We start from the raw sequence: 25,390 nt of genomic DNA, 5'->3' as shown, positions 1-25,390 counted from the left end.
GCAGCACTTTACTGGCCTCCACCCTACCCACCCCAGCTTCCTCTTTACCCCCACCACCCAGGTTACTTCTATCATCATGTGCTGCTGCTAGCAGTCTGGCCTCAGCAGCTAGAGACTGTGGTTGCAGTTTTTTTTTATTATTATTTTGTGTGTGTGTGTGTGTGTGTGTGTGTGTGTGTGTGTGTGTGTGTGTGTGAGATAGAGAGAGAGAGAGAGAGAGAGAGAGAGAGAGAGAGAGAGAGAGAGATTCCGATGAAGGCCTTTCTGTCCAAAAGTTTATTTCTTTAACAGTCTTTTTATTACACCTATCTGTGACTCAGCATCTCCACTATATGGTGAGTAGCCACTATCCTTTTCATAATTCTGTCATCATTCCATCCTGGATTTTCCATTGTATCATTCTTGAACTACTGTATACAAAATGTGATGTGAACCAAGTAAAGGAGACTCTGAAAAAATAATTAAAAACCAATATTTCTTACATAACAAAAGTTGACCACATACTTAAGGAATTTGGACTGCTACCTGTGTTCTTTTGTTCTGTACTTTAAACATTTACAAGATCACACAATGTCCTTGAACCAGCTTACCCACAAACTTCTTAATACATGTGTCTCTTGTAATGTGTACATTGTACACAATTTGCACAAACTGAATTAGATTTCTCCTTACTGATTTATCTGCCTAAAAAGATCTGTAAATAACATATAGAATGAATATGAAATTTGCTCTGTAAGATTACCTACCCTCAGCTGGTACTACTGATACCACACAGCTGAAATAAACTGCACCACATAGTAGGGTGCAAAGACAACAATACTATACCTAGATCAGCATGGTAAAAGTGACTGACAGTTATTAGTTTTATTAGGTCATTTTCGCATGTATGGAAACACTTGTTTACATTATAAATATGAGGGATAATCAGTAGGTGTAGCTTACCATAGGTTATTGTTTAATTTGTTAATAATATTCACTAGACAGCCCCTAGCAGTTTATTGTAGGTCACTGTCTTATTCTTTAGTATTCACTAGACAGCCCCTAGCAGGAAAATAAGCACCAGATCTAGCTTCTACCATACATTTTTATTGTTTTTCATTGTTGAGTGTCCTTTCTGCCAACTAGAGTGTACCTGTTAACCTTGGGTGGCAGGAGGTTTCCGTAAGTTTCTTATAGTAAATCAGTTATTAGCTAGATGGGTACGGACTGTGTCTTTTGTCTGCAGATGCAGGAGTAGGTGGCCAAAGTCCAAACACACCTGCAAGCTTTGTTGGCCACAGTCAACAAGCTCCAGAGTGCCACCTTGAGGTGTGACGGGGATGAGGTGCCTGGGGCAGCCTCTGCTGTGCTAGATGTGCATGGGGGGATGTCACAGCTCTGTGTCACTGAGCCGGCCAGCCAACTCTCACCTCAGTGTGGGTGGTGGACTGTGTCGAGGTCTCGAGCCTCAAGGCAAAGGCTGAGGCTGCATGGGGGACGCAGGCTCCTGCCAAATCCCATGCACTTTGATAATAAATCCAGTGTGCTATCTGATGCTTGGTGGTTTGGGAGGGGGGGGGGGGGGGGGGGGGGGCCTGAGCCGGATCAGAATGATGCACCTTCTGCCACGATAGTGGCCGCTCCTTCAGCAAGGTCTGGACAGGCATGTGGGGACAGGGGTTTGTTAGTTATTGGGAGCTTCAATGTTAGGCGGGTCATGGAGCCCCTCAGGAACATAATGACTAAGGTGGGTGGGGAAGATGTCCAATGTTCACTCTGTGTGCTTGCTGGGGGGCCTTGTCCAGAATGTGGAAGAGGCTCTTCCAGCGGCTATCAAGCATGCGGGGTGCAGCCAGCTGCAAATTTTTGTACATGTTGGCACCAACGATGCCTGTCGTCGGTGTTCTGAGGAAATTCTTGGGTCCTTACGGCAGCTGGCTATATTAGTGAAGGTGGCCTCCATCTCCTGAGGAGTGGAAGTCAAGCTGACGATCTGCAGCATCGTATCCAGGGTGGACCGGGGTCCTCTGGTTTGGAGTCTGGTCCTCTGATTTGGAGTCGAGTGGAGAATCTAAACCAGAGGCTACATCGACTCTGTGACAAAAATGGTTGTAGATTCCTCGATCTATGTTTTGGGATGGAAGGTTGTAGGATGCCCCTCTATAGATCAGAGGTGCACTACACACAGGAAGCAGCTACATGGGTAGCACAGTACTTGTGGGTTTTTAGATTAGGTTCCTCCCCATGGGAAACAAACAGCTGGCCTGAAAAGTTACCAGTTCATGACACTGATGTGGGTCTGCCAACTGTAAAAATTGTTATTTCACCTAAACAGGTATTCCAGAGGATTTAAATATGCTACATCTCATGTTAGTAAACTGTCGAAGTGTCTGTAACAAGCTCCCAAGTTACTCTCTGAAATAAACTGTAGCCATGCCAATATAGTATTAGATACCGAAAGCTGGCTGAAACCAGACAAAAATAGCAGTGAAATTTTGAACTCTGATTGGACAATGTTTAGGAAGGATAGGACTGATGCTACGGGAGATAGTGTGTTCATAGCAGTTAAAAGCTGTTTAAACGCAGTTGGAATCGATACTGGGTCAGACTGTGAAATAGTCTGGATAAAGCTGTCAATCAGACAAGGAGTGACCATTGTATTAGGATGTTTTTATAGACCACCAGCATCCGCAACAAACGTCGCAGAATGTTTCAGGGAAAGTCTAGAGTACATAGGAAATAAATATCCAAATTATCTATTAGTTATAGGTGGAGACTTTAATCTGGCATCCATTGACTGGGAAAATTACATATTTATCACATGGGGCAGAAGCAAAGACTCGTGTGAAGTTATTCTGGGAACGCTCTCAACATACAACCTTGAGCAATTGGTTAGAAAACCAACTCGGGATGGGAACATATTAGATATCTTGGCGACAAAAAGACCTGATCTTTTTAAGGAAGTTTATCTAGAAGAAGGTATTAGCGACCATAATGTCATTGTGGCTTCTATATCAGTGGAAGTTGCAAAAAAAAAAAAAAAAAAAAAAAAAGGGGGAAGAAGAAGAAGATTGTTAGGAAGTTGCTGAGAAAGCAGAGAATTTTGCACAGTCATTTTAAATGTAGTCACTGCCCCGCTGACAAACAGAAATTATGCGAAATGAAAGCAGCTGCCAAAAGGTAATGAGAGATTCTTTTAATGAATTTGAAAGCCATATTTTCTCTGCAGATTCCAAAATAACCCCAAAAAATTTTGGGCGTATGTAAAAATCTATCAACGCTACAAATAATTCAATACCTTCTCTTGCTGACAGTACGGGTAAAGTAACAGATGATGATAAACAGAAGGCCGAAATTCTAAACCAACCTTTCAAAAACTCGTTTACGGTAGAGAACTGCAGCACCAGTCCCCCTTTCATTTATCGAACAAACACAAGGACGGCTGACATAGTGTTTAGTGTATCTGGGATTGTAAAAAAGTTAAGATCCTTAGACGCCAGGAAGGCATCTGGCCCAGACGGCATCCCCGTAAGATTATATGTTGACTATGCTACAAATATAGCACCATGCTTATCCATCATCCATCAAAGATCACTGGAACAGCGAAAAGTTCCAAGGGACTTGAAGAAGGCCCAGGTCATAGCAATCTATAAAAAGGGGAGAAAATCGGATGCACATAATTACCGGCCAATTTCACTGACATCGATTTGTTGTAGACTCATGGAACATATTTTGTGTTCAGACATAGTGACCCTTCTAGACTCTGAGAAGTTCATCTTTAGAAACCAGCACGGTTTTAGGAAACAGCAGTCATGCGTGACACAGCAGGCCCTCTTCGTCCATGATATACAACAGGCTCTAGATACTGGCTCCCAGGCTGATGCCATATTTCTCGACTTTCGAAAGGCATTCAACTCAGTTCTGCACTGTCGCTTACTCTATGCGGTTGGATAGAAAGTTTTCTAACAGACAGAGAGCAGTATGTCGTCCTGAATTGGGTGACTTCAACAGAAACAAGCGTAACTTTAGGTGTGCCCCAGGGCAACGTAATAGGTCCACTGCATTTTACGATTTACATAAACGATCTGGTTGATGGTACCAACAGTGGCATTAGACTGTCTGCCAGTGATGCTGTAGTCTACAGGAAAGTAGTATCACATGGAAGTTGTAAACAAATCAATGAGGATTTGCAGAAAACAAATGTGTGGTGTAATGACTGGCAGTTATCTCTCAATATTAGTAAGTGTAACATACTGCATATAACAAGGCGAAAATGCCCAGTCTTTGGAAGCGGTAACACCCGTCAAGTATCTGGGAGTGACTACTCGAAATGATCTCAAATGGAATGATCAGATTACACAAGTTACGGGCAATGCGAGATCTAGATTGTGGTTTATTGGTAGAATCCTGAAGTGATGCAGTCCTTCAACAAAGGAAATTGCTTACAATACGTTAGTTCGTCCAGTCTTAGAGTATTGTTCATCTGTATGGGACCCTTACCAGATGGGTCTGATTCAAGAGACTGAAAAGGTCCAAAGAAGAGCGGCAAGATTCTTGACTGGTACATTTAGCAATCGCAAGAGTGTTACAAATCTCATAGATAGTTTGAAGTGACAGACAGACGGCCTGCTAAATGGAAGGGGCTGCTCACTAAATTCCGATATCCGATCTTCGCCGAGGATGTAGAGCATATATTATTACCACCAAATTTCTAACTGTGCAAAGATTCAGACAGTCATTTTTCTCTCACGCGATCCACAAGTGGAACGGGGGGGGGGGATATGACTTTGGCGCGAATTGTGCCCTCCGCCACACACCGCTTGGTGGCTAGCGGAGTATACATGTAGATATAGATGTAGAACCACAGCAGCAGCCAATCAGAGAATGAACTTGGCTATGGCTTCTGTTCTGTAGAACAGTGTCATAACAGTATGCTATATCAGGTGCCAGTTGCCACTGTCAGTTCCTGAAAATACTTACAGCTGTAAAAGTATTTGGTTGATTGGTTCACTGGGAGTTAAGGGTCTAAACAGCAAGCTCATCAACCAATCAATCTAGGAGTAGTTCATCCAGAGTTAGTGACCATCCACAAGGAACACGTTCTGATGACGAAACTACACATAAGCGGTAAAATCGAGGCTTTGAAAGCAAAGCTGATGCCATAGCCAGTACATAGGTCACAGCAGATGAGGAGTCTCTGAGGACTCATTCTTGGTGAGAGAAACCCCGTGTCGCAACTGACCCCTGCCAACCCGATGAAGTACGAAGGCAGTTACAGCACAAAGAATGCCTTCTAGTCGGCAGATTTATCAACTGGACTACCAATAATAAAAACAAAATGAGAGAAGTAGGTAAAACAGCAAGTGGGTGTCCTTGGGGCTCTGCATGCAACCCTATAGCCATCCCATCACTGATACATCATTGTCAAGGTGCTAAAGAGTGCCCACTATTCAACAGGGTGGTACCCCAAAACGAAAAATAGGATATAACAGAAAAGGAAGCAAACTGCATTTAAAATAGAATAAAAGGGGGAGCTGCTCAAAGGTTGACAAAACAGCATTGATCCCCTGCAAAGTATTTGATCTAATTTGTTTTTGTCATGTGCTTTGTTTCTCTGTGCAATGAAATGAAATGAAATGTGCCTAAGGCTTTTGAAGCTGGAATCACCCTTCTGGGTATTTGGCAATCAGGTGCAAGTTTTTTTAGTTGATGCCACTTCGGCAACTTGCCCATCGATGATCACCACCACCACCATCACGAAGACAAAAAACACGCACACAAGTGCAAAGAATCCCCAACCAAGCCAGCAGTAATCAAACATAGGGCCCCGAGATCAAGTCAGCAATACTAACCACAAGACCACAAGCTGATGACTCTTTGTGCACTATCTTCATTTAATATAACAACATGTCTGACGGTATCAATAAAAATGTGCAGAAAAGTGATAAGAATATCATGAATCCACAAAGTGAAATTCCATCATCATCTTAAATTTTTATGCTCTGTTCTAATGTTCACAAAAAATAATGATTAACATGGTCTGCATTTCTGCAAGAACATGTTTCCAACTGTTGTGACATCTTCCGTGAGTGTGTATTTACTACTTCTTATATTACACTTAGTCTTTCCTGTACCTGGTTACCACTTGCAGGCACAGGTCTATGCTGCATGTAGCTTAGACCTGTAATGGAAAGCAATAATAAAATCACAGGAAAGACGTTATGTAATGAAAGTAGAAAAAAATGACCCCTGAACATGCCACAACAGTGGTGAAAAATGGTTGTGCATAAATAAGAATAAAATTGTGTTTTTACTAAGAGTTGGATCCCATTATGCAAAACTGCTTGTTAAAAGGAAGCTTTTGACAGTATTCAGTACTAAACCAAACAACTGTGGCCACAAGCTATACTGCACGAGCAAGTAATAGCAAACTTACAACATTGCCTTTCTTCATGCTTAACCAGGTTCCATTATCAATCATGTAATTATTCTGATCCAGATACAGGCAGCAGAAATTAATTGCCAGACAAGGAAATGGAGGGGAATGGGGATTTGCTTTTTTCCAGCTGCAGATAGTTCATTTCACATCTAACTTTTAAGCTGTCATAATTTTGGACTGAACTGTGAGAGCAATACTTCCTTTGTTCCTTTTCAAGTAGCAAGTATGTGTACAATCAAATATAACTAATAGCATAAAACTGCCAATTGTCTGTGGACTCACCACTTCTGCACACACCTGATTGCTATTCAAACTTGCAGTGTCAACAGCTTGGTTTGAAACTTGAAGTGAAGAACTGTTGCTTGAATCACTTTGAGATGTCCACAAAGGTGTGCTGCTATCAGTTGATTTATTATTTGATGAAGGAGTCTTGTTTGGTGTTCTGTTTAACTGAGGTGGTGTTTTCCCAACATTATTCATAGTTGTTATTGAGCCATTATTTGGGGTGTTTACTTGCGCCTGCTCCTTGTGTATCGGATGATTTGGATCCGCAAGATCAAAAAGAGGTTGTATAACCTCAGATTGGAAAACTGAGTTCTTCTGCCACAAATTCAGCACCCTGACAATCTTGCTCTGTAACAAAAAAGTCAACATTCACAAATAGTATAACAATAATTCGAGGACTACTCCCCCTCCTAAAAGTAGCCATGAAGTAATAGCTGACAACCAACCTTTTCTTCTGGTGGGCACTTGAAAAGATGTACAAAAGTATTTTGCAGATTTTTTGCAAATCTGGGAGCAAAAACATCTTTGTCAGCTCCAAACTGATGCCTCGACTGCCGAACAATTGAATCAATAACATATAGTCCAGGAACCTTATACTCAGGCCGGCACTAAAAAAAAAAAATCAGTTACATCAGTGAAAAATAGTATCACATTTAAAATAATGTTATTTAACTTTTACCACATAATGAAATAGAGACCACACGTGTCTTGAGTGTGCCTATCTGGGCAAATGGTACTGATATGAAAAACACGATTTCATTAATTATTTTAGGAAAGTTAAATATAAAACTTAATATCTCAGTAATAAATACCTCACTACTAAGTATATCAGTCTGTCAATGTTGTCCCATTGCAATTAACAGAACATGTTCTTCATTATTAATCACACATTAATATTACTCTAACTAAATGAGCGTACTTTCTACATATATCAGCTTGATAAGAGATGTGAAAAACAAAATAAAGCAAAAAAGGTCAAAATTGATTATCATTCTAAATACCTTCTGAATGAATTTTTCAACACTTTGAACAACATGTTTGTAGAATTTTATGGCTTTGATAGCTCCCTTAGTTATGCTGGTCATTTTGGCTTTTGATATAGGTGGTTTCACCTCATACAGAGCTGACAGCTGCAACAGAAGAAACAGACATCAAAGGATATTTATATGTCAACTATGTTTGGTTCCATAGGGAAGTAGTTAGTCAAATGACGTTGATTGCATATACAGATTTTGGTCACAGTGTGGCCATCATCTGTGCTAAAAAAGACATAAAAAGAAATCGTTACAATAAGGTAATGTGCATGCCTCATTAAATGTAGAGTTGTATAAGCTTTAAATGTGTCAATCAGAAATACATATCAATAAATGCAAGTTAAAAGTTTAAAACCACTTTATATGCACAGTCCCAAATGGACTATTCATGTCAAAGGCCAATTTTGCACTGAGATTGCTGTTTAAAGTTACAATGCAGATGGCCTCAGCATTCTTCATATGAATCTACAATGACCTCTTTACATGTGTGATGTGATACAATTTTACTTTACTTTACAATTAGTAAACTCCCATGCTATTATTTTATACTTTTTAAAAAACTTATTTACATAAAACAAACAAGTTGTAACTACAAAAGGTGACTAATGTTTTTCAGTTAACAGTTAACTTATTGTAAATGGTTCTTTGAGCAGTGAACATGGCCACACAGTGACTGAAGTCTGGATAAGCAATAAACATTATTTGCGACTGACTACTGTACCCTTTACTATTTGTTGTGTGTCAACACTTTTAGTGAAAGTGAATGTGCTTGCTGGGGGGGAGGGCGGAGGGAGGGGGAAAGAATGGGGGGCGGGGATGCCAGGCATATAGGTTTCAATAATTTTTAATGTTCACAATAATGAAATGCACTTAGTTGAAAGAAAAGAAGCAAAGTGAATAAAATTCTGATATTACATTCAAATTACCAAAACATTTATTTTTCATTTAGTCAATCACATAAGGCATGTAATATACCCAGAATCGTTTAAAATAGAAATATAAAAACAAAATGCTGACTATGAAATAATAATAATAAACATACAGCATAAGAATGTACCTCATTTCCTCACACTTAACAATGGGATATGAAAGGGAAACATGTCAGCCTTTGCCCAATGTTAGGAACTATAACGGTATTCACCTGGAATTAACGGGGAAAACCCCAATTGGCATAACTGGATTACATAAACAAGCCTGAATCTTCTTTACATCAACAGTTTCTTTAAATTTTGAATTCATTTTAATAGTTAACAGTAACCATACTTTCATGGAATGATACTAAAATATTTAGAATTTTTGTCCACTATCCCATTCATTTTAGTGAATTCATTAATAAATCACAATTAAGTAAAGGTTAAGGATTCCTGGACGGAATAAAAGTCACCTGCTCGGAGAAAAGCTTTCAGTTTCAATTTAAAAAACCTGCAGTTTTTCTCGAACAGCCTTCATCTGTTGTAGTTGTCTACTGAAACTGTATACAGCAGAGTGCTGTGCAATCTTTTAACCTTACTTAAAGATATGCTCACGACAAAAACTGTTCGTCATCTTACGACCAACTGAATAGCTATCACTGCCCTTGTTAACCAAGTTCCTACTGTCAATCACAAATCTCATAAGTGAGAAGATTTATTGTGGTGCCAGTTTAAGCTTATAATATAGAGGTTAGGTTGCTCACTTTCTGGTTAAAACTATTCTTTGTGGTTGAGCAGAATTGCCCACAAGATGATATCATCTACCACATCAAGGAATAAAAGTATGCCAATAGGATGAGGAATTCCGTCTTATGCGAGACACCAGACATGTTTCAGCACTTTTTGTGCTTCAGTGGGTTATTTTATTTTCTTAGCTTACATGAAGTTATTGGGTATTTATGTTGATAACTAGTCTGCTACACAATGTAAAACTTGTCATGGCTTTGATAATATAGTGTTTTCTCATATGTTACGGCGAGGTGAATACGCTGATTTCTGTGACTTATGGTCGTTTGATAATGTACTTCCTATGAATTTTCAAACATGGGTAGAGTTTTTTCACTATTCAATGGAAACACTACAACATCAAAGCCATGACAAGTTGTAGATTGTGTAGCAGATTAGCTACCAACATAAATATCCAATAGGTTCATGTAAGTTAAGAAAATAAAATAACCCACTGAAGATACCACAAAAAGTGCTGAAACATGTCTGGGTAAAATGAAACTGAAAAGGTGTCTTATATATGGTGGAATTCCTTGTCCTATTTTCAAAGACGTAAGAAGAACTGCACCACCACAAGATGATAAAATTATGCAAAATAAACAAGTTTTAGTTTGTCACTGGCATTAACTGTTGAAAACATTTTAACTGTAAATACAGTGGCATTCAGTTTCTGCAACAGTTCATGAAGATGGGCCTTTAGTAAGGGATCTCTATCTACTATCAATACCATATATCTGGTATCCTCTACCTAAATGATCAGATTACCATTGTAAGAGAGTTGAAGGACAGTGTAAAAAGGAACTTGCGTAAGAAACTAGATGTTCTGAGTTTTACTGCACTTACAAGCCAGCCTCTTAGCTGTGAATCAAGAGTTGCTTCCCTCCTAAAGATGAGATTATGTTATTCCTTTTCTTACCTGAATGTGAAACAAGCCTAATGGCTATATTTGCAAACAAACCAATTTTAGAGTTGTCAGCAACAAATCAATGCAAGGCACGACTAAATATTAAGAAAGGATGCAACCTGAGTATGGGACTTTGACGAAGATTCCATTACAGCAAATTGCTGTTCTAAAAACCAAAAAAGCCAACAGCATATTTCTTACAAAGATCCTTGTGTTGCTGTCATGCTATGGCTGCCTTTATTTTCAAATAAATCAAATTGAGAAAGCAACCCCCAGACTGGGTAAATACATAAAGTTGTCTCTCTTGGATGATTGTATACTGCCCCCACCACTGCTGCATTACTATATCACAAAAGCATTATGTGATGTAGCAAACCACACAATACATAGCTTAAGAAAGAAGCTACAAATGGTAATTTTGTGAGTAACTTATGAAAACTCTACATGTTGATACGAAAGACACAAAAGCATAATTTGGCATTTATTCTTTCTAGATACGCTGTTTAATGATTTGCATCTGCAAATATCCGTTTATCGACAAGATGGCAGAGAGCCTCTGAATTCGAAACTGTTGCATACGTGATAGGACTTAGACCCTACTATGACTTTCAGAGTCCCAGGTGGCTGCTGTTTTTACTTGACTTAATACAGTTCTGCATTGCCGTTTAGTGAACAAAATATGAACCTATTGAGTATCGGCCCAGATTTGTGACTGAATTCAAGACTTCCTTGCAGATACATCAACATGTGACTCTTAATAGGATAAAATCTACAGATGTAGAGGTAGTTTGCAGAAGCTCCATATTGCTGTTTGCAGATTATGCAGTTGCTTATAACAAGGTATCAAAGCCAGAAAACTGAAGTGAATTATAGGAGGACCCGCAGAAGAGATCAATGATTGATGCAAGGGACTGGCATTTAGCATGGACATAAATAAATGTAACATATTTTGCATTAATATGCAAAGAAATCCACTACCATATACTTCAACTATTGGCGAGAAATCATAGTAAACAATAACTACTATAAAATACCTATGAGTAGCCATTCGAAGTAACAAAGGTGGAATGACAACATAAAAAAATTATATGGAAAGCAAATGCTAGACAATTTCATAGAAAGAATCTCATGGAAATGGATTTCATCCAAGAACGAAGTGGCTTACAAACCACTTGTTCAACCTATACTTGAGAACTGATCATCAGTCTGGGACCCTTACCTTAACACAAAACCCAGAGTTATCTCTTTTTTTATTATTATTATTTTGACAGAAACTTAAAATCTGGAGTATACTTGGACAACTTAAGAACAGAGCTTTGAAAAAATAAAACCTTGCTTATAACCATTTCAGCACTGATAGTTATGTGTTCGGCCACAAGAGAGCATCTGGTCCTACATTTGTAGACCGGCTGTCATTTTATGATTAAGGTGGTTGCCACTAGATATTGGTAGTTAAATGACGAGTGTTAAAGGCTAATACATTTGTTATTAACCTATGGTCAGTGAGCTATTAAAAACCTGAAAATGGCCAGCAGCCAGCCATATTCACAAAAAATCATATGTATGTAGCATGTGTGCAGCTTTGGATACTAGACAACGAAATGCGCACTTTCTGTTCTCTCCTGCATTGTCGTTTAGACAATGGTTTCAGGAAACTGTTGTGAAGTAAATAGTACAGCTACACATAAACTAAAAAATTGACTTCAAGTTTCAGGCTATTATAGTCAAAGTCTAGTGCACGAGTATACTCAAGATTTTATTACCGGTGATGTTCAAAACTTTGTAACTCATTATTTTGAACTTTAAAAGCTATCTTTATACATCTATATGTAATGCTGTTCATTGTGCGATGTTTCTCATTAATAAAAAAAAAAAAATATTTTTTGGCACATAATTTGAAACAAATATCAATATGTTAAGGGGTTAATAGAAGAACCAGAGAAGCTCCAATGATGACTAATATGTTTCTTCTTGAGCTTGAGAGTGTTAAGGAGATACTCCACAACCTCTAATGGCAAATGCTACAAGTGAGAGATGATGTGCATCATGGAGAGGATTACTATTGAAATTCGGGGAGAGTTCTCTCTTTTTTTTTTAATTGTAAGCTGCGGTAGAGTGCACAAAAGCAAGCCATGCCGCGAGCGGCAACAGGTCGTAAACACTCATTATCAGAATGCGACAAACAATGCATGACACAGTACAATAATGCATTTTCAGCTTAGAGTGACGTAAACACCTATAACAAAGAGAACGGCACTTATCAGATCAAAGCAAAATAAGCAATCGATTCAAACCAGACGAAGCACGTGCAAAAGGAAGGGTACCCGCCTGACACATAGCAATGGCTACTTGATAAAGCTTAACTGTTAAGCTTATGACTCAAACCAAACTACTGTAGCTGTATCTTCAAACCATTCGACCTCAATTGTGTCTCATGCTACAATGGACCAACTATGTTGGAGGGGCAGTCTAAAACTTTTATCGCCACTTGAATTTCAAGTCTCAAATTTCAGGTGCAGCTTAAGATTCGGGAAAATCTTTTTTCCTTGATTTTGAGTCTCATTTTTCAGGTGCGGCTTAGATTCGAGTAAATACAGTACCATACCTCCTGCCCTGAATATGTTTATGAGTCCACTGCATCTGCACTGAAGCACCTCAAGTTAATATCGCAATGCAGAATGGGTGCCCTCATCAGAACTCAATTTTTGGGAAAATCAGTACTGAACTTGGGGCCCTGTATGTTATGATAAGCCAAGCTCATCAATGAATAACAGAGCTCTTCAATAAGTTTTATCTATACATCGCGTAACTACTTTTAAGAGTAACTTCTGGTTGCAGACCACCACCACCACCACCAAGGTATTTGGAAATAATATCTCATGTGTTACATGTGAAAATTGGTAAGTCAATAGGAAATTTGAGATGTTTAATGGACAAGGTCCTCTGTCTAGCACTGGTAGTACCACCTGGAAAATGGATGATGATTAAAATTTCCAGACAATGATCTTTAGTTTCTTATGTTGTATCAAATGTATACATTAAGAGGGCAGTATACGCCTCTCATGGCAAAGGTGGAGGAGAAATTAATAAAGCTTTGTACAAACAATTTTGGTGTGTATTTATATTAACTCTAGAAAATCACAAGAAATTATAGCTGAACACTCAGAATGGGACTGGAATCCTTTCCTCTAAGGATTCCGAGAACATTTTGCATGGACCAAATAACAAAAAAATCAAAGAAGTTGAAGGTATTTGTAAAAGTATTTTGTAAAACATGGTTTATAAACCATGTTTTACAAATACACTTTGATTGTAAGAATATGGAAAGTAAACCACACAAGGGCTTGTTATAACACACTCAATGTGGAAGGAAGAAAGGTTGGTTTTCACCTATTAATTTCTACATTATGCTCTATAAATTCCATACTAAAAGAGAGCCTTCAAGGGTGTTCATCAAGTCTAATCATAGGTTAATTAGCAGCTTCTGTAAACTATAGCAATGACTTATTACAACTAACATTAATCTGCTGAGAATCCTTCCGGGTTGTATGGCCGTGGTCCATGGAAATCTTCTATCCCTGACGTTTCGTCCAAAGTTATGTTGGACTTCTTCGTAGGTGTTCCTGGTTGTGCCGAGTCTTACCGACTGACGAGATGGACATCAAAGAACAGCCTAAATACCGTGGAAAGTGGTTGTGGTTTGGATTTCACGTGATAGCAGAGATAAACCTCGTCAAGGATAAAATATAAATATCAATCATAGTACGTCAAAGATAAAAACTTCTCATCGATTCTGTAGCGCCACTGTCCATATATCGCTGAGTTTCATAGCTTCCTCTTTTCGGTTAAAATTATCCCCATGTTTATATATTTCGATGGCTTCTCTATATAGACGTGGATTTCGATGGCTTCTCTATATTGACGTGGATAATAGTTCGTTCAGTTTCTGAAAACTTCACTAAGTGATCACCTGACTGAAGAGCATGTTCCACCACGGCTGACTTGACTGTTTTCCTTAGTTGGCAAAGACTTTTATGTTCTTTCAATCTTGTATTCACACTTCTCTTTGTAGTTCCAAATGTAGACCCTACCACATGTACAAAGAATCTTGTATACACCACTTACAGACAGAGGGGGACGTTTATTCTTAACGGAACAAAGTGCTTGGCCTATTTTCTTATTTAGTCTGAAGGTTTTTCACTGCTATCAAGTGAAATACAGACCACACCTTTCCACGGTATTTGGGCCATTCTTCGACGTACGAGTCGTCAGTCAGCAAGACTCAGCACAACCAGGAGCACCTCCGAAGATGTCCAACATAGCTTTGGACAAAACGTCAGGGATAGAAGAGTTCCATGGACCATGGCCATACAACCTGGAAGAATTCTCAGCAGCTGAAACATCCGGTCGTGAAAGCCTTGATTGTATAACGTTAATCTACTCACACTGGTAATTATGAGAATAACTTCTAGATTAATTAAACTGTACCTCAACAGAAAAGCAGCTACATTAAAGAGAGATAAAAAATAAAAAAAAAAGCTCTTTCTCTTGGCGTTTCTATCTAAAACTTCAAACAAAGCATATAATAACTTTACTGAGAACACTACCAGCTTTCTATACACTGAAAAAGTTAAAAACATGTTTAAGGTGAATGTTAATGTAAACTGGAATTTACTTACCAGTGTCCAAATAATCCAACCAATAATAGTAAGAGTGGCAAATAACATTTTCTTTTACTTTAGTTTTCAATATCAGAGCAGTTCTAATTCCCTGCCTGATGCCTGCCAGCAACCCATAAAAGAGTTTAACATCAGAATAGAAAACTAATTTCTGAACTCTAAATGTAAGTGCACAGTCTATTTGTAAATTATTTTTACGTCTAGTATTGTGGATGTGACTTTTACACTTCACCCTAAATTCACACTTATAATAACAACAAAGACCATTAGGGATTAAATGTATTCTCACATTAGTGTAAGAATTGCAAGGTCCCTGGCAAAGCTTCTACAGCCTGTAGAATAAATACTAGTTTTATCCTTAGCTATATTGCTCTTGACAATTATGCAATAGGACAGTACTGACAAAGTCTGAAATGTATGCCAGTAAATCACTTCTGCAGGTCAACACAAAGAGAGATTTCTAAATGCAAATCAAGCAGAACTGAACTTTTTCCATTAACTTATCCATGTACTTGAGTCATCTCAGTGTATTATTCATCTGGATGCCTAAGAGCTTCACACGCAGAGCCTCATAAAGGTAGTTCTACTTCAACACGGTCCAGTCACATTAATGTGAGCACCACCTATGTTCAACGTCAACGTGCAATAACCACACGCAGGTGACACTAGCAGTGGACGGTATATAAAGTGTGCTGGGGGGTCGCAGAAAACAGTGCAGTCGTTTTTGTAATGTGGAACCGGAGTGATTTAGCTGACCTTGAAAATGCCATGATCATTGGCTTTCGGGCCAGTGGAAGCATTTCAGAAACAGCTAAGTTTGTAGGCCGCTCATGTATAATCATGTGTAACATATACCATACATGTCAAAATGGCACCATGCAAAACTGGCACCGAGGTAACTGCAATACACTACAGGCCATAGATGACAAGAGTGCATGATAGATGTGTACGGCAAGTCAACATGTAACTGTTGAGCAACTGACCACCCACATGAACCACGGAGCTGCCATCAGTGTCTCCACAAGGACCATTCGGTGAGTGTAGCTGTGTATGGGCTTCCACATCAGGCACCTGGTTCATGTACCCATGATGACATGCTGACTGCTGTTCATCAGCAATGAAAGCTGGAAGGAGGGAGCATTATGGTCTAGGGAATGTTTTCATGGCATTTCTTAGGTGATTTAGTCATTCCAGAAGGAGCACTGGATCAACACAAGGGATCATGTCCACCCTTACATGCAGTTTGTTTCTCCTTGGCATACCGGCATGTACCAGCAGGACTATGTAACATGTCACACAGCTCGCAATGTACACGATGTATTCAAACACCACCACAATGAGTTTGTCTCACTCTCGAGGCCACCAAACTCCCCAGATTTAAACTCAACTGCAAATCTGTGTCACCACTTCGATCGGGCTATACACTGGAACACACTCGTCATTCTCAATTATTTTTGGCCAAACACAACACAGCTGTAGCTTGCCAGCCTAGCTATTTCCCTGACCTAGCACCGAGTGTCTTCTGGCTTTTCCCTAAACTGAAAAAGAATGTGAAAGGAAGCAGATTTTTTAACAGGGAAGATATTATGCACAGAATTCAATGGAGCAGTTCCACATCATACAAAAAGGCACTTTCCAGCAGTGGGAGCAACGTTGGAAGGTGTGTGTAGAAGCTGAAGGAGATCACTTTGAAGGTGATTGATGTCAAACAATTTTATCTGAATAAAGATTTATTTACAAAATCAAAGTCATATACTTTTTGACCATCCCCTAATGAAATCTGTCAATGATGACAAACTGATAGGAACAATGTTGTTCACTGCTGCAACAACATAAGGAAAAAAGTTACATTTATTACCCACCACTAAAGGTATCAGTGTCTCAGAAAGGAGACTAATACACAGGCAAAAATATTATCGTTTGTCCAACAATCTATAATGTCTGATGGATAGCAAAACAAATTTCAAATGTAGACTAAAATAATTTCTTCTTGATAACTTCTATCCCGTAGATGAATTTTTAATTAAAAAGTGATAGTAAATGTAGGTTAAAAAATAAAAATTGGTAGTTAAATGACGAGTGTTAAAGGCTAATACATTTGTTATTAACCTATGGTCAGTGAGCTATTAAAAACCTGAAAATGGCCAGCAGCCAGCCATATTCACAAAAAATCATATGTATGTAGCATGTGAACTGCCAAAATATGCATAAGTTGGAAATGTATTGTTCTGGAGCTACAGCCATAAAACGGCTGCCTGCAGATTAACAAGTGTATGGTATAAAGATAAATGTTCCATACTATTCAGCATCTTACGAGTGACATAGGAAACATATGACAAACATCGTAAACAACATGGAGACTATAATACGATACCAGTGGCGATATTTTCGGATTGGCTAAGCTACAAATCAGTCACCACAACCAGATTTCTCTGGTTTCACATACATCGGCTTCAACAACTAACAATCAAATTGTGAAAGTAGGCACCAAAAGGTGATGTAACAGCAGCCACTGACATTACATCACTGGTCAATGCCAATGACTAGTACTGAATATTCCTCTTCACCCACTGTATGGAAGTAACTTGCCTGTTATGCTAAGAAGCACAGATAATGGTTAATTTGCATAAACCAAACAGTTAAAGTCAGGAAAATTTCAGATTTGTAGCCAAGGCTGGTAACAGTAAATCCAATTTTTTCTGGGATGTACACTATGTGATCAAAAGTATCCAGACACCCCCAAAAAACATGTTTTTCATATTAGGTGCATAGTGCTGCCACCTACTGCCAAGTCCTCCATGTCAGCGACCTCAGTAGTCATAAGACATCATGAGAGAGCAGAATGAGGTGCTCTGTGGAACTCATGGACTTCGAACGTGGTCGGGTGATTAGGTGTCACTTGTGTCATATGTCTGTAGGCGAGATTTCCACACTCCTATGCATCCCTACATCCACTGTTTCCGATGTGATAGTGAAGGGGAAATTGGAAGGGACATGTACAGTACAAAAGCGTACAGGCCGAACTTGTCTACTCACTGACAGAGACCGCCGGCAGTTGAAGAGGGTCATAATGTGTAATAGGCAGACATCTATCCAGACCATCACACACGAATTGCAATCTGCATCAGGATCCACTGCAAGTACTATGACAGTTAGGCGGGAGGTGAGAAAACTTGGATTTTATGGTAGAGTGGCTGCTCATAAGCCACACATCACACTCGTACATGCCAAACGGCGCCTTGCTTGGTGTAAGAAGCATAAACATTGGACGATTGAACACTGGAAAAATATTGTGTGGAGTGACGAATCACGGTACACAATGTGGTGACCTGATGGAGGGGTGTGGATATGGCAAATGCCTGGTGAACATCATCTGCCTGGAGTGTGTAGTGCCAACAGTAAAATTCGGAGGCAGTGGTGTTATGGTGTGGCCATATTTTTCATGGAGGAGGCTTGCACCCCTTGTTGTTTTGCGTGGCACTATCACAGCACAGGTCTACATTGATGTTTTAGGTACCTTCTTGCTTCTCACTGTTGAAGGGCAATTCGGGGATCGTAACTGCATCTTTCAACACGATCGAGCATCTGTTCATAATGCATGGCCTGTGGAGGAGTGTCTACATGACAAAAACATCCCTGTAATGGACTGGCATGCATAGAGTCCTGACCTGAATCCTATAGAACACCTTTCGGATGTTTTGGAAGACCGACTTCATGCCAGGTGTCACCAAATGACATTGAGACCTCTCCTCAGTGCAGCGCTCCATGAAGAATGGGCTGCCATTCCCAAAGAAACCTTCCAGCATCTGACTGAACGTATGCCAGCGAGAGTGGAAGCTGCCATCAAGGCTAAGGGTAAACCAACACCATATTGAATTCCAGCATTACCGATGGACGGCACCAAAAACTTGTAAGTCATTTCCTGCCAGGTGTCCGGATGCTTCTGATCACATAGTGTATATCTATTAAATTAGCTATGTTAGGAGCACCATAACTTCAAAAATTTGTTGCACTGCACAACAGAAACAACAAAACAGTGAGAGAGTTGAAATAAAATACTGTATGTTACAATGCTGTTAATAATGAAATTTAGAGGCAGCATGTATTAATTTTTAACATAATAGTGGTAACAGCAATGAAATTTCATCTGAAGTGCAGCACAGCAACTGCAGCAAAACACAATACAACAGCTTACTAAAACAAGACTATAACACTGAACATGGTCAACCTTATCCTCTGACGAGACACACTACTGTGCACTTGTCACTGTCTGCTGGCATTTTATGGCTGCAGCTGCACTATTGCAAAGTTCTGGTCTACAGCTATTTGACCAAATTTGCTTGATTTGATTCCCATTATACTGCTATGACATTAGTACCAAGATTTTTTTTCTGTGCCCTGTATATGTCTGAAGTAGTGTGTCTTATCAAAAAGAGGGTTATAACTGAGAATATTATGAGTAAGCACCTTCGTGATACACAATGTCCTTTTTTAAGCATCTGCCCTGATGTTTGTTGAGAATATCTGTAACATTCTCATTTTAACAAGATAAATCTGGGACGAATCACACAGTCCTTTGAATCTTTTTCTCTCTATACTATTACTTCTGCTTGCTAAGGATCTCAGATAATGAAACAATACTGAAGTGTATATCAGAAAAGCATTACTTAAGCAACTTCTTTTGAAGTTTATTGTACTGAAACATAGTGTGGTGTATTCTTTCCTAACAACTAAATCTGTTGTAAATGACAATGGCTCAATATAACATTACATTTGCTTATATTGAGATTCAGATGTCACCCTTTGATGAACTGCTGATAATCTGTACAGCTTCTAGCATTTGCAACAATAATGTGCCAATGCCACTTCTCTGTGCAGCAATATTGTTCCAAACAAGCTCAGAGAGAGGCAATCATCATCTATTACATTATTATTAGATATTGTGAAAGTCTTTCAACACTTTTTTGTTGCACGCTCAATACTATTTTCACATTAATGAAGGTTTTGCAATCAAGAAAAGAATGCTGAACACTGAGTGTTACAAAATCTTCAATTTAGTCATGTATCTGGTGTGATTTTCCTTTTGTATTTTGTTTATAAAATAATTATGAAAAAGTGAATCACAGCCCTTCTGCAAGGTGAGTAACAAGGTGCAAACATCTTGTCACTTTCTACAGTTTTCTTAGTGTGTTGAATGAAATAGGTGAGCTGAAAATCTTACAGCTACAACTCCTAAATCCATGTTGGCTCTAATACAATTCTTTCGTCCCCAAAAGTCATTACAGTCATTAAAAATGAGTTCAGTAATTATATAACAAACCAATATGAATGAAACTTATATATGCATAACTGGCAATAATTGTGTCTTTTTTTTAGTTTTTCCAGCAACATTTAACAAATGCTGGCTCCAAGTTCTGTTGTGTAATCAATATAGAATCTACTAGGTGTCCCATCATGTACCGCAGCCTCACTATATACCAGAGTGGCTACGCGAACTTGGGAAAGAAAAAAATCCCTGAGAATTCCAGATGCGAGAAGGAAGATAGTGTCAAGAAGTTCCTGATAAATTAATCATGAGCAGCGATGGGGAGGGGGGCAGAGGGTGGGGGTCCAGCATATGACAGTAATTACTTTAGTTTCTTCTCAGCTCTGAGCTATACGGCATCCACAAGCAGCAGATTAACAGCAGTTTTCAAACATTGATAATTTATATGAAATAATATTCATATAATTAACACACTTTGAATTAGTAAGTAGTTTAAAATTTGTGGTTTGTAAGTCAATCAAATTCAGTTTCAATACTAGGTTAAAAGTGCAGAATTCCCTGAGATTTCCCTGATTCTTCCAGGTAAAACATAATACCCTGAGAATTCAGAGTTTTCCAGGAGAACCACCACGCTAAGTCATTTATACACACACCAAATAAAAGTTTTGCATCACCTCAGTTCCGAGAGTTCTGGAACATGTACAGAAAATTGGAATAGAGATCAACATAAACATCATTTCTGCCCTTTTTACTGCTCATGAAAACAACACATCGCATGTCGTACCACCATACAGCGAGACCTTCAGAGGTGGTGGTCCAGATTGCTGTACACACCGGTACCCCTAATACCCAGTAGCACATCCTCATGCAATGATGCATGCCTGGATTCATCATGGCATACTACATACAAGTTCATCAAGGCACTGTTGGTCCAGATTGTCCCAACACTCAATAGCAATTCGGCATACATCCCTCAGAGTGGTTAGTGGGTCACGTCATCCATAAACAGCCCTTTTCAATCTTTCCCAGTCCATGAAGACGAATGCCTTGCCAATAAGCTGCCGATATGGTTACACTATCGGTCGGAGGATGGCATTCAAGTAGCGTACAGCCAGTACTGCACCTTCCATGACCACCAGCAGCGTAAGTCAGCCCCACATAATGCCACCCCAAAACAGCAGGGAACCTCCACCTTGCTGCACTCACTGGACAGAGTGTCTAAGGCATTCAGCCTGACCGGGTTGCCTCTAAACACGTCTCCGACGATTGTCTGCTTGAAGGCATATGCGACACTCATCGGCAAAGAGAATGTGATGCCAATCCTGAGTGATCCATTTGACATGTTGTTGGGCCCATCTGTACCATGCTGCATGGTGTCGTGGTTGCAAAGACGGACCTCGCATTGGACGTCAAGAATGAAGTTGCGCATCATACAGCTTATTGTGCACAGTTTAGGTCGCACAATGTCCTGTAGCTGCATGAAAAGCATTATTCAACATGGTGGCGTTGCTGTCAGGGTTCCTCCGAGCCATAATCCGTATGAAGCGATCACCTATTGCAGTAGTAGCCCTTGGGTGACCTGAGTGAGGCATGTCATTGACAGTTCCTGTCTCTCTGTATTTCCTCCATGTCCAAACAACATCGCTTTGGTTCACTTCCCTTGTTAAAAGCCCTCCCTGGCACAAAGTAACAATGCGGACGCGATCAAACCACCGTATTGACCATCAAGGCATGGTTGAACTACATACATCACGAGCCGTGTACCTCCTTCCTGGTAGAATGACTGGAACCGATCAGCTGGTTGGTTGGTTTGTGGAATTGAAGTGACCAGACTACTAGGTCCATCAGTCCCTTTTTCCACGAAGTTGAAACACCCACAAAGAATAAGAACCAACAATGGAGATGACAAGAGACGACACAGGACAAGAAAGACACAGACAGAGATCAGAAAAAAGGAATTAAAATCACACTGAGTGTGACAGTGGTTGACCGACCATAGAAACAAAAATAGAAAAGCCGACCACCAAGAAACGCACTAAAAACCCCAGTCTTAAGTTGTAGGCCAATGGCCATTCAACACAAAAAAAGGGCCAAACACTTATTAGATCAAGCGATAAAAACCCCCTGCACGAATATAACTCAAAACTAAATCTGCCATCGCAACGTCATCTGATAAAAGTGCAGGAAGCGTATCAGGCAGCGCAAACGTCTGCCTGAGCGGAGTGAAAAGCGGGCAGTCCAACAAGATGTGGACCACCGTCAAAACTGACCTGCAGCAACATAAAGGTGGGTCCTCGCGGCGCAGTAAATAGCTGTGTGTCATCGAGGTGTGGGCAATGCGCAGCCGGCACAGGACAACAGAGTCCTTGCGAGAGACCCGCAAGGAGGAGCACCACACACCGGTAGCCTCCTCGATGGCCCCAAGTTTGTTGGGTGAAGGAAGGGTGTGCCATTCTTCACCCCAGGTGTGAAGTACCTTCTGCTGCAAAACTGACCTGAGGTCACTCACCGAAATGCCAATCTCCAAGGCTGGTGCACCAACAGCCTGTTTGGCCAGCGTGTCAACACGTTCATTTGCCAGGATGCTGACATGACCCGGGGTCCACACAAAGACCACAGAGCGGACGCAACGGGCAAGAGTATGGAGGGACTCCTGGATAGCCATCCCCAGACGAGAACGAGAGAAACACTGGTCAATAGCTCGTAAACCACTCAGGGAGTCACTACAGATAACGAAGGTCTCACCTGAGCGGGAGTGGATATACTCCAGGGCGCGAGAGTTGGCGACCAGCTCGGCAGTGAAAACACTGCAGCCAGCCAGCAATGAGTGTTGTTCATAATGATCCCCTAGAGTAAGAGCATAACCGACACGACCAGCAACCATCGAAACGTCAGTATAGACAATGTCAGAGCCTTGAAACACAGCAAAGATTGAAAGAAGCAGCGACGGAGGGCCTCAGGAGGGACTGTGTCCTTCAGGCCCTGTGCCAAGCAGAGCCGAAGGCATGGGCGGGGCACACACCATGGGGGTATACACATAGGGGCCCAGAAAAGAGGTGGAAGAGGGAAAACCTCAAGCCCAGAGAGAAGACCTCTGACGCGAACTGCAATTGTACACCCCGACTGGGGCCGCCCTTCCGGAAGATGGACAACTGACTGAGGGAACAGAAGACGATAATTGGGGTGCCCAGGCAAGCTACAAACATGCGTAGCATAAGCGGCCAGTAATTGTTGGCGGCGGAATCGCAATGAAGGGACACCTGCCTCCACAAGTATGTTGTTGACAGGGCTTCTATGGAAAGCTCCAGTGGCGAGTTGGATCCCGCTGTGAAGGATGGGGTCCAGCAACTGCAACGCGGAAGGGGATGCCGAACCGTAAGCTAGGCTCCCATAATCTAGACGGGACTGAATTAACGCCTGGTACAGCCATAGAAGGGTAGACCGACTGGCACTCCAGCTGGTGTGGCGCAAGCAACAGAGTGCATTAAGGTGCCGCCAGCACGTCAGTTTAAGCTACCGAATATGAGGGAGCCAAGTCAACTGGGTTTCAAAAACCAATCGCAAAAACCGATGCGTCTCCACCACAGCAAGAGGTTTACAGTCACGATAAAGCCATGGCTCAGGGTGAGCAGTGCACAGCCAGCAGAAATGCATAACGCAGGTCTTGGCAGCTGAAAACTGGAAGCCATGCACTACAGCCCAAGACTGTGCCTTGCGAATAGCACCCTGCAGTTGCCGTTCAACAGCTGCAATGACAGTGGAGCTATAGCATAGGCAGAAGTTGTCAGTATACAAGGAAGCTGAGACAGGCGTTCCCACTGCCGCAGCGAGCCCATTAACTGCAATTAAAAAGAGGCAGACACTTACGACAGATCCTTGCAGTACCCCATTCTTCTGAACTCAGGAGGAACTATGGTAGGCCGTAACTTGCACGCGGAAGGAACGAAGCGACAGAAAATTTTGTATGAAAATCAGGAGCGGACCCCAAAGACCCCAACCATGAAGCATAGAGAGGATGTGACGTCGCCATGTTGTATTGTATGGCTTCTGCATGTCAAAAAAGACGGCGACCAGATGCTGACAGAGGGCAAAGGCTGCACGGATGGCAGACTCCAGGCACACCTGATTATCGGTTGCAGAGCGGCCCTTACGGAACCCACCATGAGACGGAACCAGAAGGCCCCAAAACTCATGTAGCCAACTCAACCTCTGGTTCACCATGCATTCAAGCAACTTGCAAAGAACGTTGGTAAGGCTAATGAGGCAGTAGCTGTCCACCTCCAGTGCGTTCTTGCCAGGTTTACGATTCTTCCCCGCCACTGCGACGGGAACCCACCCTTAACCCAGATACGGTTGAAAAGGTCTAGGAGACGTCGCTGGCAGTCCACCGAGAGGTGTTTGAGCATCTGACAGTGGATGCGATCTGGCCCGGGAGCTGTATCAGGACAAGCAGCTAGGACACTTTGGAATTCCCACTCACTGAATGGAGCATTGTACGATTCAGGGTGGCGCGTGTGAAATGAAAGGCTCCAACGTTCCAACCACTCTTTCAGGGAGCAGAAGGCCAGTGGGTAATTCACAGGAGCGGAACTCTGAGCAAAATGCTCCGCTAAGCTGTTTGCAATTGTGTCAGAGTCAGTACACACTGCTCCATTCAGTGAGAGCACAGGTACACTAAAGGGGGTCCGATAGCCATAGAGTCGCCTGATCTTGGCCCAAACCTGTGATGGAGAGGTACGGAGGCCAATGGTGGAGACATACCTTTCCCAGCACTCCTGCTTACGATGGTGATTGAGGCGGTGGGCTCACGCACAGAGCTGTTTAAAGGCGATGAGGTGTTCCAACGAGGGATGCCGCTTGTGATGCTGGAGTGCCTGCCTGCAATCTTTAATCGCCTCAGCGATATCGGCCGACCACCAAGGCACAGTCCTCCATCGTGGGGACCCAGAAGAACAGGGAATGGTAGATTCTGCGGCAGTAACGATGCCGGTGGTGACCGAGTGAACCACCACATCAATTGCGTCATTGGTAAGAGGCTCGATAGTGGCAATGGAGGTGAACAAGTCCCAGTCAGCCTTATTCATAGCCCATCTGCTGGGGCACCCAG

The 25,390-nt window shown here is 41.1% G+C and overlaps 1 protein-coding gene across 1 annotated transcript in view; it reads right to left on the bottom strand.

Moving 5' to 3' along the window:
- LOC126183192 (uncharacterized) overlaps positions 1-25,390 on the bottom strand; it is a 192,306-nt gene that overhangs the window by 145,507 nt on the left and 21,409 nt on the right. Inside the window, exons 2-4 of the mRNA XM_049924935.1 lie at positions 7,705-7,833; positions 7,150-7,311; positions 6,701-7,051 (exon numbers count right to left, since the gene is read on the bottom strand). Of these exons, the coding sequence (XP_049780892.1) occupies positions 6,701-7,051; positions 7,150-7,311; positions 7,705-7,833 (642 nt within the window). The remainder of the gene's footprint in view (positions 1-6,700; positions 7,052-7,149; positions 7,312-7,704; positions 7,834-25,390) is intronic.

This window comes from Schistocerca cancellata, chromosome 4 (assembly GCF_023864275.1).
Source record: "Schistocerca cancellata isolate TAMUIC-IGC-003103 chromosome 4, iqSchCanc2.1, whole genome shotgun sequence".
NCBI classification, from domain to species: Eukaryota; Metazoa; Arthropoda; class Insecta; order Orthoptera; family Acrididae; genus Schistocerca; species Schistocerca cancellata.
Note: the sequence above shows the minus strand (reverse complement) of the source record. Positions and strands in the feature narration are given on the sequence as shown.